At 46.8% G+C, this 13080-nt stretch overlaps 1 protein-coding gene across 1 annotated transcript in view; it reads right to left on the bottom strand.

The window, feature by feature from the left end:
- Nucleotides 1-13080, bottom strand: part of LOC142564715 (venom metalloproteinase antarease-like TtrivMP_A) — a 31929-nt gene that overhangs the window by 3215 nt on the left and 15634 nt on the right. Inside the window, exons 5-12 of the mRNA XM_075675850.1 lie at nucleotides 12506-12663; nucleotides 10692-10763; nucleotides 9960-10096; nucleotides 9803-9852; nucleotides 7904-8012; nucleotides 5621-5782; nucleotides 3464-3602; nucleotides 1147-1287 (exon numbers count right to left, since the gene is read on the bottom strand). Of these exons, the coding sequence (XP_075531965.1) occupies nucleotides 1147-1287; nucleotides 3464-3602; nucleotides 5621-5782; nucleotides 7904-8012; nucleotides 9803-9852; nucleotides 9960-10096; nucleotides 10692-10763; nucleotides 12506-12663 (968 nt within the window). The remainder of the gene's footprint in view (nucleotides 1-1146; nucleotides 1288-3463; nucleotides 3603-5620; nucleotides 5783-7903; nucleotides 8013-9802; nucleotides 9853-9959; nucleotides 10097-10691; nucleotides 10764-12505; nucleotides 12664-13080) is intronic.

The raw sequence follows: 13080 nt of genomic DNA, 5'->3' as shown, positions 1-13080 counted from the left end.
TCGGGACGGCGGATGGCCTGCGCTTTCTCTCTCGACACACGCGTATTGTGCAACCATTTTGTTTTCCACTGTCGCGATGCCGCATTAGCCTTGGACTTAGTCACCTATAACGAGGCTCTCATGCTGGAACTCGGGCAGCGCTGTGTGCTGTTGGATGTACGTGATCAGGCATGAGGATGCACCACGAGTCCACGCCACGTTTGCATTTTCTCCGTGCGGGTGCTTTGGCGTCGGCGCGGTCGCTTGGCATGAGAAGCGTTCTCGCTCGCGAGAAATGCGCTATGTGGTAACGACGCAGTTTCGCCAATATTCAATAACGGCCTCTGAGATTGGCACGCTGGTCTGCCGGAGTGCGAATCTCGGAGGTCATAAATGGACTATCCGTCACGTCTGACGTACTTCTGACGTCTGGTAGCCTGCGGGGTGCGATTTACGCTGTTCGGCAGAATGGGTCTCGCGTGCTTTCTGTCGCTGTCATTGCCTCACCTTTCGAGCGAAAGTGTTCGCCTAAAAGAACTGCACATTTATGAACTTGGAAATGTGCAGCGTAGACTACCACTGCTTCTTAGAATACACGTTTAACTTTTTTTGTTATGGCCAATTCCTCTAGAATAAATCAACCAATTCTTCATTTTTTCCTTCTGTTTTCTTCTTTCCTGAAGCACTAATTCCGTTCTCTTGCTTTTGTTACTCGTACACCCGTGACCAAAAGTATACGAACCACAAGGTACCCGAATAAACTTAATTTATTTGCAGTTAGCATGCATAAACGAATTGACGAGTAGACTGGAAAGTTCACAATCCTAAGTTTGGACTGCAGTTCTCAGTTTCAAGTCGCATTCACAAGCTGAGGAAAAAAATCGGCCTTGTTGCGCATTCGCTTGTCCGTATACTTTTGCTGACGGGTGTACTTCCCTGCATTAATAGAGATGCCAAGGTTAACTCCCAGAGACTTTCTGAACCCTATATTTTGTGCTTATTTAGAATAAGTTTCTCTTCATCGCAACTACCAGCAGGCACTAAGCTAGAATGATAGCCGGCTTGTAGTAAGCAGTAGTGAAGAGTGCTGCAACTTCCAAGTAGCGAAGACAAAGCACGCACACACAGGCGACAAGTAGATGAAACAAGAGCAATGTTTTCAGTTACCTTCGTGCCGCCACAGGTCGTGTAGTCTAAGGCGTTGGCGTCCATGTAGAAACGTCGCTTTTCGTAGCTGTAGTAGTTGTTCCGCAGCACCCTTTCAAGCTTGTAGAACACGCAGCGAATTTTGCAAGTAGTTTCGATGACCTTAAAAACAAAAGGCAAGGGAACGTTTGTTGGCGGGTGAGAAAGACAGAGTACCAAACGGCACATCAAGCACGGGCCGGTTGGTACTTGATCACAGAGCGTTAATTAGTCACACAAAAATGCAAATCAGACGCACTGCTGAAATTGGTTTAAGCGAAGCTTTGATTGGTGCTTGCGGAGAACGCAGTTTTTTCATGTTTAGCGTCTATTTGCAACTATAGAGCACATTTTGAGTGGCAAACGCCTGTAGGTCAAAGCTGTGGCACTCGTACGTGCTGATTCCACGCGTGGCGATGACTAGAACGACGAATATGGAACGACAACCACAGCGTGATGACAACTAAGTGACGACGATGGCATGAAGACGACGGCATGACTACGATAGAATGACGACAATTGAACGACCGTTACAGCATGACTACGGCATTATGACGACGAGGCAATGACGAAGAATGAATGACGACGCTAGAATGACGACGATGGTACGACGGCGACGGCATGATTACAATGAGATGATGATTCTGGATTCTGGAACGATGACGATGGCATGACGACGACGGCGTGACGACAACGGGATGGCGACGATGCTGTGACGAAGGTGGCGTGGAGAAGACAACGGGGCGACGACGGAACAACGACAATAGGATGATGACCATATATGAATCGATCCCCCCGGCATCACGAGTGTGGTAAGAACGCAAATGCGTAACAACGATGACGCAATGACGATGATGGCATGGAAACGGTGATGGCACATGGCATGGCAACGATGGAACGATTGCAGCACGATTACGGATGCGTGTTGATGGCGGTGAGTTGACGATGGAATGACAACGATTGATGTAACGACGTCGTGGCGTCATGACAACGAATGAGAACGCAGGGATAACGCGAGCATGAAGTCGGCATTACAGTGACGACGACATGAAAACAAAGGAATGACCACAACGGAATGAAGGCGATGAAATGACGACGACAGAAGAACAACGATGGCATGACGTCTAATGCGTGTCTGTGTTGGATCTAACTTCCGTGCTTGCATACATCACCTGCCACCCCGGGACGCACCGCGGTTCGCACTAGATCTGGTGCAGGTTTGCACTATGCCCGGTACCAGACAATCCTGCCAGATTGCACCTTCGTATACATATTCCCAAATATATCCACCGAGACACCGACCGACCAAACAGCACCTAGGAGCCAGCACCCGCCAGCCGGGAAAGTAGGCAGAAACTTAGCTTTAAAGAGAGTGAGAAAATAAGGAGAGGAAAGGCAGGGACGTCAACCAGTCGAAGGTTCGGTTTGCTACTCTACACTGGGGGTAAGAGAAAGGGGAATAGAAAATAGTTCCACACGGCCACTCACAAGACAACGGTAATGCCACACAAAATGGCGATAATTGAGACGGCGTCAACAACAACGGCGACGACGGTGGCAACGAACAACAATGAGGAGTTGATGGCACGCGTCGCGATTATCGTCGTCGTTGTCGCGACATGTCCTCGAAACGCGAACCATGTTTTTTTAGGACAGAGCAAGATGAATGGCAATCGCGACACTCCGTCATGTTGCTGGCTCGGGTCGTATTCTGGGTTCACTTCGAGCAACCCCCCACCCCGCACACCCACTTAATTTGAGTGGCTGCAGATCCGCCACTGAACGTACATAAATTTCTCATCACTGCGGCATAACTGGGATACAAAGAGGCCCACTGTAGCTGCACTCGTCGAGCTTCCTTATGACGCCTTGCACAACTAGAACAAAATCGGCGCGACCTATTAGTGCACGACTGTCCACGGCAAGACGCAGCAAGGCATAAGCAAATAACGTCAAAACGATTATGCAAGGGCACCGAAACCTTCACGCCATGGATAAGTATGGCGCCACAGCACTTTCGATAAACGAACTAATGAACGAGAGAATGATACTTTGCTTAATGATGTCAATGGGGTTTCGCTTGTTGGCACGGTGCGACTAAATGCCCCTGGCTATAAGAGTTATGTGTACTCTGGCGCAAAGCAGCCTTTAATGTTGTCAACACCTGCGACACTCTTCCTGGTTGTGGTCAACTGTCGCTCGTACGCTACGTGCAGTTCGCCGTATACGTTAGGCTTGGACTTGCGGCGGATATGAAAACGATGCAGCGGAGGCGGCGACAACGAAATATTTGTCTTACACTGTACGATTCGATGGTCACGGTGGCGTCGTGTACCACCTCTTTGCAGTATGCCAACTGAGAGACTATCATGCCGGGGTATGTAGCCTGCACCACGTATCCCGTGCTTCTGACGGCCCAGCAAATCGGTCCCGCTCTCCTGAAATGAAACGGACACTGGTCAGTCAAGGACGCCGAAGCAATGGTACACACTTTCCCCGTCTCCATGAGTGCCCACAACATGACCAGCAACGAGAGATTTTTCACAGTCGTCTCAACGCTTTGTATACGCGTACCTTCTTCGAGAAAAAAAAAAGTGTTTGCACACCTGGACACGCTTCAAGAGACAGGGAATAGCTCTCTACGCTCTACGACACTTTATCGATTCTCTGTGAACAGTAATTTATGTGCGCTTCTTATGCCGCTTATTCATAAGACGCGCTCAAGCTTGGAAACAACAAAGAAAATTCTGTTTTCTGGGCTTCTATGCTTATAATTTTTTTTTCTATGAAAGCAAAAAAAAAAAGAAAGAAAAGGAAAGGCTGGTAGGTTAACCGGTTAACCACGTTGCACCTGCACTCTACACTGGAGGAAGGATAAGCGAGCAGTAAAGGAAAATGAAAGGGAGAAGGAACGGAATTGATGCACCTAATTTAAGCACCCGCAGCACTGTTCTCCGCGTTATCAAAGGCGGCAGCAGAGCTCAGTCGTATTCAAAACCTATTTGATCACGGGGGCACAATAAATCGACAGGGAGTGACAGAGCAAAGACAGCGAGGCCAAAAAAAAGCAAACGTTTGCACGTATCTGGTAATCTATTCCGTGCCCACGAAAAACTATTGTTAAATATCTATATTTATTACATTATTATTTTTGCACTTTCTTGATAGTGCCATGTGTTAACAAATGGACCCCTGCTACAACCCTGGAACTGTTTCTAGGGTCGTGCCTGCATAGAAATGAGACGTTATACACCTGCAAGGAAAAATAAGGATTGCTTGAATTGTTTGATGAACAGATTGATCGATTGAAAGAGACGGGGGGGGGAGCGTTTAGGTCTTCTTTTGTTGCGTCCTTGCGCTGCTTCCGCCACAGTCGCAGCACGCATCAACTCGCCCATCAAGTAACTCACGCTTGACGAGTATGGTTCAGTGCGCAAGCACCGTTTCTTGATGTATTGAAGCCCGACAAGACGAAGGAGGCGACATGAAGTAGCCATTGAGTTGACCAGTGAAATAAATTAGCGACTATCAGTTACTACTAGTGGTGCTAAATTCATCAAGCGTACTTCAAGCTGTGGCCACAGGGCGCCCATAGGATGGCTTTTCTTTCATCGCGTAAGTTTGTTTCGTACTATCTGCAGGACGTGCACAGTGTTGACCCCGCGTAACAAGCACACTCGGCTGGGTTTGGCCACGTTCACGTTTCCCGCGCGCAAACCACGTGTGCACGTCAATGTATCTTCGCTATAGTTTCGGATCATCTGCCAAGCCTGTATATATACACCCTCAAAATGTTTTACGCCCTTAATGATGTTGGTTTGTCCGGTGGGTTTGTCCCAGCTTTGCGGCTATATAAAAAAATCATCGCTCACGACAGCGAGCTCCAACTGCATGTGCGATGAGAACAGGCTTAGTTGAAAACTCTGTATTAATTTTGACCACCTGGGTCGCGGAGCAATATCTGACGAGATAATTCGACAGCAATTATTATGAAAAAAATGTTTTAGGCCTGTTTCGTGTTGTTTGTCGTAGCTAACATCATTTTCATTTGACACAAAGAAGTCAGCAATCAAACAGACTTCGTTTGGCCTCAACAACACTCTTAAAACAATTGCACCCTTTGAGATGTATACTTGTACCACAACAGCAATCGTCATCTGCTTTGTTTGCGTTTCCTTTCTTGAAAACGTTGCGCTCGCTACTTTCTTGTCGGAAATGGTATCTCCCGCTGATAACGCACATGCCGTTCGTGACTTGGAAGTACCGAGCTCGCAGAGTTGAAGAAAGGAAATGCGGGCAGGACAGATGGCGACTATTGTGGGACAAGATACAGCTCAAATGGTGCAAGCTTTTTCAAGAGCGAATGATTCGATCTTGCTCTTTAACGTGAGGGTGTTAGCCGTGGTACACCTTTTATACACCCACAAAGGTGTTAAAATGTTCAGTGTACACTCACCTGAGGACGTACTGCATCTGTAACAAACTGCACACCGAGAACTGGTGGTGGCTGGGACCTTTGTCGATGTAGCTCATGATGTTCCCATTGTCCCACGGGCAGCCCAGGGCACCCGGATGTCCCACACTCTTAGGTGCTTCCCCATCGTGCTCCGAACCCAGGCTTTTCATGGAATAAACGCACAGAAAAAGAAGGTCTCAGAAGGAATGGAGCTTCCTTATCCTTCTCTTAAGCGTACCCTCTTATCATCGTTTGCTATGTTCAATTACATTCCGTTAGTTTGCGTAAATACGTCAATATTGTATCCGCCCGAGACCTAAAGACAACTAAAGGACAAAATCACTTTTCAAGTCGTTTCTTATTAGGTAGTTGTGTGTTATACGAATGTGACATATTCAAAGGTGACCTTATATAATATTTTCGACTAACAGTTTTTTTTTAATGAAGGTTCTAGACCTTGATTTCTTGATTAGGACTGGTAAATATATGAAAAATAACATATCAACGCCCCCTTTGTCGACTTGCTGGAAGTGTTTAACTGCCGATCGCCAATTAATGCCGTATGTGTGGTCATGCTTTGAAGGCTATATCGAGTCTCATATTCGCATAAATCTTCGAACAACTGGAAGCAACATTGAAGAAACATTTTTTATAGTATGCGTTGGTGGATTGCCCTACTCTAGTAATACAAAATTGAAAAAAAAAATCAGAAGGGGCGGCATCTTGCTAAGATGGCAGAACATGTAATAGTGAAAGGCGTGTGGTGCCACCACCATGACGTTTGCGAACTAGGTATCCGTAATGTCACATATTTTGACAACATCTGGTCATGACAACATAATTTCCCAATAAATAAAATGGATAACATTTCCCTCGGCCGTAAACTGTACATATGGTCAAACTAGGGAGCGCTAGTAGCTCTTGTGCGGGCATGCGCATATGCGTACTAACTTTAACCGTAACATTTACGCAACGTGACATTCGATTATTGTCCGGCGGGGAAAAATGCAAATATTCTAACTAAATACAAAAGAAATTACATTCGAATATCATAAGTGGTGGTTACGCGACTCGCTTAGCTCCCCCTAATCGGTGGCTATACCCAAGAGCGATGCCATACGTGCGCTTTCTTGCGCCAACACTCGCTACGCCGGCTCTGGCACGAACTATGCGGGCAGTCTGCATGGCAGTTAGCAGTCTGCGTGGCGACTGCGGTTGCACGCACAATGTTTCGCTCATTTTCTACATCAGTTTGCCGTGACAAATCGGCCTATAGTCCGCGCGTTGTAGGCGCTGGAAGGTGATGGCAAAGAAATTAGAAGAATGTCTAAGTTAAACTAAGGGTCGAGGGCACAAGATACGCGGAATACTATCCTCTCTACCCACTGAAATTTTTAAATCATTTTATCTTCCTCCCTTTCTTTTTCCCCTTTCCTCGTTCCCCACGTTAGGCTAGCCAACCGGGCGAGACCTTGGTTACGTCCCTGTCTTTCCTTCTTCTTCTGTCTCTGTACTAAAAATATCGCTGTCGATATAGACAACGCGGTTGGCTTCGTCGTAAGTTTGTGATCAGACTTAGTACAACATCAGGACTGGCAAACACTACCGATATTATGGCGCCGACAAATTAGGTAAGCGCAGGCGCACTGAACCTGGCGAGAAAGAGAGAGTTTAATGATATCCACAGGGAGGTTAGGCTAGCGACAGTCTCGGCATGCTATACTCCATATGTTAGATAGTGAGGGATTATTGAAATGCACATCACTCGCGCACACGATGTCTTAGAGCTTTCAAGAGAGAGAGATAGAAAACAAGGGTAGGAAAGGCAGGGAGGCCAACCAGAACAGCATCCGGTTTGCTACCCTACACTGGAGGTGGGGGAAAGGGGAATAGAAAGAGGAAGAAAGGGAGAGAGAGTAAGCACTGAGTACGTGTGGGAGGGACACCATACACAAGGACACTATAAACGGTCTCTTAAGCCCGTGCACTTCAAGTACTGCACTTGTGCACGAATCGCTTTTCGAGCCAATGACGGGTGTGACCACGGTCCGAGTATCTTTGACTCGGTGAACGGTCTCGAGTCCAGTCGGCGTAAAGTTGCCCGCAGAGAAAGGCGTTGGACATCGTAGCGAGGGCAGGTACACAACAGGTGCTCGATGGTCTCCTCGCACCCACAGGAGTCGCATATCGGGCTCTCGGCCATTCCCATACGGTAAGAGTATGCGTTCGTGAACGCCACTCCCAGCCACAAGCGACACAACAAAACTTGGAGGTATTGCTTACACGTGAGCGAGTTCGTGCGTAAGGGTGTGCATGCCCGTGTACAGTCCCGGCTTGTCTTCGCCGAGTGCCACAAAGGAGCTGGTGCAGACGCTGGACACGAACCCGATCCCTGGAATACATATGACGGGTGGTTCAGCGAGGCACACAATCCGCGATATATAAATTGCATAAACATGTGCCGCGCTGTCAAACAGACCGACTTCCCGGCGGGTTTCGCCCCACCGCCGCTACCACAAAGCATGCCGGTTGGTAGGGCAGTAATTCTTTAGCGGGCTGAATAGGCGATTTCTAAAAGATTGCGAGTATGACGTGTTTCCCGCTCCCGAATTCGTCCCTGCGCTTGCAGGCAGCGAAAGCATGGTATTCGAGATCGGCTTTTATTACCTAGAGAAAGAGAGAATCACCGCGGGGCTTGAATTTGAATCTTGAAACTGAACAAAATTTGAACACCACCTATTGCAGCTATGGCGAGAAGTGCGTAGTCATTTGTACCAAGACTAAGTGCACGGCCTAGCTGTCGATCTGAGGAGGCAGCATAGCGAGGAATTGGAGAGAGAAATCAGATGCGAAATGCAGGTAAGAGATAGATAGATAGATAGATAGATAGATAGATAGATAGATAGATAGATAGATAGATAGATAGATAGATAGATAGATAGATAGATAGATAGATAGATAGATAGATAGATAGATAGATAGATAGATAGATAGATAGATAGATAGATAGATAGATAGATAGATAGATAGATAGATAGATTTTTTGCTACCTTGCACTGGGAAACGGGTAAGGGGAAGCGGAAAGATGGAAAGGAAAGCGGACAAACTCCGGCAGAGGCCATCTCGGGTTCACTGTCGGTGTTAATGCGATTATCATTGAGGCAATGTGACGACACAGCTTATTGCTACTGCCGACAAAAAGCGCCAAGTGTGAGGCGTCTGCTGCCTTTTGCGCTTTCCTCTGGACACGCTGCTTCACCTAGCGGCTCCGCCGCGAGAACCGCGTGTGGCACGTGACCGAATATAGAGTCAAACGAGAGTATCTCAACGTATATGACGCGGTTCCGTTGGCGCCCAGCACCGGATAAATTAAAACAAAAATTGTTGTCGTGGTCGCGCAACGCGGTCTCTGAACTTGCAATACAAGTAGGACGCCTTGCTGAAGCGCTCGGAATCCAGACACCAAGTACAGGCCGTCCAGAGAGCCCGCGACTTCGCAGAGAGTCGCCACCTCCCAGTCCCGTCGTGGGTGGAGCCACCAGCTTGATTGGGGAGCAGAACTCTCTGCTGGGCTATGTTGGTACATAGTTCAAGGCTAAGAATGACGTGGCACGTAATACACGGACATGAAGTGACGGACACGACGTCACATTGACTTACTGGTGCTGAGGCTGTGACAAGAAACGAAGAAAAAAATGCAAGTGTCGCTTTAATTATGTACATTCACTCCATTTTAACTATTTTCACAAAGACGCCTGATGTCTTGCGTATCAGCTCTATTGCAAGGTGGACACGTCATGCGTGTCACGTGGCCACTATCTATGCAACCTAACTTAATCCGCCGAAGTGGCTCAGTGGATACATGAAAATCTGATACTGAGAACGAGGTAGCCGGTTCGATACCCGACTACTCCGGCTGTATTTGGATGGAGCTTCAACGCAAAAAAAAAAAATTGAAATGAAACTTCTCCCCCTTCTTAGGTGTTCATTACCGGGCTAGAAGGGGTGAAAACAGTCGGGAACCGTTGGCTGCGGCATCTTTCATAACCACGGTTTCAGTTTTGCACCATCAAACCATCGATATAATAAATAAATAAATAAATAAATAAATAAATAAATAAATAAATAAATAAATAAATAAATAAATAAATTTAATTTAAATGTCTTGAAAAGAATACTCACCCAAGCCGTTTACGGTAGCTTGGCCGTTGAGGACTGCGTACACGTCACGCCTTCGTTGTAGCCCAGAAAATAAATAAAATGACATTTTGAGGAGCTTAAGCCAAGAACGTCTACGTAAAAGTCTAAAAAAGTGCATTTGTACAGAAAGTGTGAATACCCAGTGATAAGGTACACGACATCCGGATAATCGTATTTCTGCGTGTTGTTATAAGCGTATTGCCTCAATTTGTTCAGAGTTCCGTGATCGTATATATAATTCGTATTTTGAGGGTACAGATCGGCGTATGGTTCGGTCTGAAAAAATGAGATAAAAAAAGATGAATGTACGAATGAACTTCATTTGCAAGGCACATTTACAGGGCTAACGTTGAATCAATCTAGCATAGCCTGAGATGTGATTTGGGACGAGTTGGTAATTCGTCGTAAACTTGTAAAAGCACGCTATCAAAAAAGGGCAGATGCAAAGAAACAACAAAACTAACTAGAATCTTTAATTCTGGGATGTCTCAGGTGCCAGAAACTACGATATAAATATGAGGTATGCTGTGTAGTGGGAAAAACCGTATTAATTTTGATCATTTGGGATTGTTTAACGTTGACCTACATCTGTGTATATGCACGAGCATTTTTTTTGTGCATTTCAACCCTATCGAAATGCAGTCGCCGCGGCTGGGTTCCCAACCCGCGACCTCGTGCATTGCAGCATGGTTATAGCGACGCAAATGTCACACCAATAAGCCACCATTGCGGGTAAGAAACGGGTGCCCCCTTTGTTGTTCGTGTTTCTTTGCCTAATCGCAGTGCGGGACCTTTGTGAGCGTTCTCTGTCAACCTTGAATGCTAGATTACCGCGTTCTTTCTTTTTTGATTCAGAGTGCGATCCCCTTACCACGGACATCTCGACGCCGGTGACGATCACTGATATCCGAGGATCCTTGGCCGCTCGGAACCTGAGGCCCACCTGTTGAGAAGCAATGCCGAGAGTTGGAAGGTACGCGTTTCACCAGTGATGCACAGTGATATACGCGCACCAATCGGCGGAGTCGCGAATATTGAAAAGCGTAAGCAATGCACGTTCTGCGCGGAACAAACACATGACTGGAATTCGACGAGAGGAGTTGACACGGGGAAACGTTTCCGCGGTAAATTTGAAGAAGACAAGACGCAAGGCCGGACGGGTAATAGAACCGAGAAGCGCGAAAATGCCACCGGTCGTAGAAGAAAGAAGACTTAACGCCTGCCTTCGCGGCCGAATTTCTGACGGTTATATATAGCTTGTCCGTATGACGCATTAAAACAACCCGTCACGTATAATCGTACTTGCGCACCGCGATGTCTGAGCTTGATAGAGTACCGCTTAGCCAACCTGTCATTTGAAAGAAATTAATTCTAAGTTTGTCGCTTCGCTTTGTTTATTCCCCCTTTCATTACGATAATAACAAAAGTATAATGATACAACGCACGTGTGGGAATCCATGTGATGCAAATGGTTAGCGAAGCCGTTAAATAAATGCCGTACAAATTAATGCTGGTGCTGACAGTTGTTTGCTTTCATAATATGACACGAGTGATCTCATGCAACGTTTACGTTTATCTGCCACTAAAAATTGGGACCTTTCCATTTGCACTAAAAATTGGAACCTAGTGCATTTTTTTCTTATTTTATGTACTACACCGGTCACAAGCAGTGACACAATGCGAACTCCAAGTCGGGTGGACGCACAATTTCAGAAATCTACGCAGAGATGGTATAAGGACGAATGTGACGTGAGACGTTCGTCGGAGACAGAATGATGGGTACGACGCATACCTAGCTACGCTTAAGGATTGTGTACCCCTTGTATCCTTGCGCTACATACCGAACGACTAAATAAAAAAAATGGCTGAAGGCTTAGCTTGGTTAAGCCTGGAAGATTGCGAAAGCAATACCCTTGGCTGCGCCTTGGTTCGGCTGATGGTGTGGACATGGTTGCCCTTTGTTAAACTTATGGCTATACATCATCCGACTTAGCGCAAGGCAGCGCGCCGACCACTGCGAGGAGCCGAGCTGTAGCCCCATTTAACCTCCTAGCGTGACGTCACACCAGCGAGCGCCCTCTCTCGGTAGCGCCGCAGCAGCGGCGCGCAAGGCTTCGCCTCCACCATTGATGTCGCGAGCTGGGGCCCCGTCTCTCGGTCTGGCGTGACGTCACACGGTCACGTGACGCGCTGCTGTGTCCTGTCATTATATTCGCACTACAGCAGCAGGTGCAGAAAGCGAAGACTAGCAAATCCATCAGGTGAACGGTTGACTCAATTGTAGTTTGCTGAAGCATGGCAAGTGCGTATGAATTGATGAAATTCTGTAAAACACCTTAAATTTCTGACTAAAGCAAATGGGTGTCCTAGTGACAAGCTTTTCTTACACTTTTTGATAGCCCATTTCATCTGTCTGTCTGTCTGTCTAATTTTTAAAAACAACTGTTCATTGTGACGGCGTTTCGGCCGGAGACCGACCTTTCTGAAGAGAAAAGTCTCGAGAAAGGTCGGCCGAAACGTCGTCACCATAAACAGTTGGTTTTAAAGAAGTGCACCACCTTTTGAACTATACCCTTGCGGCAAACCATAGATACCTCTACCTTCAAGTCATATATATATATATTTACGATACAGCTATAAAGAGCTGGTACACTGGATGTTTCGTACACGCGACGAGGTACTCACAGAGTTAGTCATGACGCACAGGTACAGCAACATTGCCTGGTTTGAAGGGAAGTGTCTGTGATGTGGTCCGTCCGCAACGAAGAATAGTTCGATCTGAACTGAGTCCGGCACTCTCGTCGGTTGCTGATTCCACCGCTCGCTGATAACAGGCTTTTCTTCTGCAATACGAAGCGTGCGCATATTCGACGACGGAAGTTGTTATGTTAGTGCTGAAGAGTTCGGCGATAACGTAGTTCTCGAAAGAAATGAAGAAGCGTTGCATCGTGTCATGACTTCACACGCTTGTATCATCAGCTGGTCAGCGAAGTGCGCGATCGAACGCACAGCTTCAGAAACTACGTGGTGCATCAGGTCCTTTTAGTAGGAATCAACGTAAATCAGACAGTATGCGCGAAAACCCTCGTGGGCACTCAATTTCAGAAGCGTAGAATTTTTGGGCCAGTTGGTGATGCATTTTGAGTAAAGAGAACTTCGAAGGATGGAATAGAGTGAGGTGAGATAGCCAGGACAAGCGCTACTGAAAACTGTGAACGTTTATCGGGAAAAGCTTCGCTGCAGCAGGACAATGCGCCCAA

The sequence above is a fragment of the Dermacentor variabilis genome, chromosome 11, assembly GCF_050947875.1.
Source record: "Dermacentor variabilis isolate Ectoservices chromosome 11, ASM5094787v1, whole genome shotgun sequence".
Lineage (NCBI taxonomy): Eukaryota > Metazoa > Arthropoda > Arachnida > Ixodida > Ixodidae > Dermacentor > Dermacentor variabilis.
The sequence above is the reverse complement of the archived record's forward strand: the minus strand, read 5'-3'. Positions and strand labels throughout refer to the sequence as shown.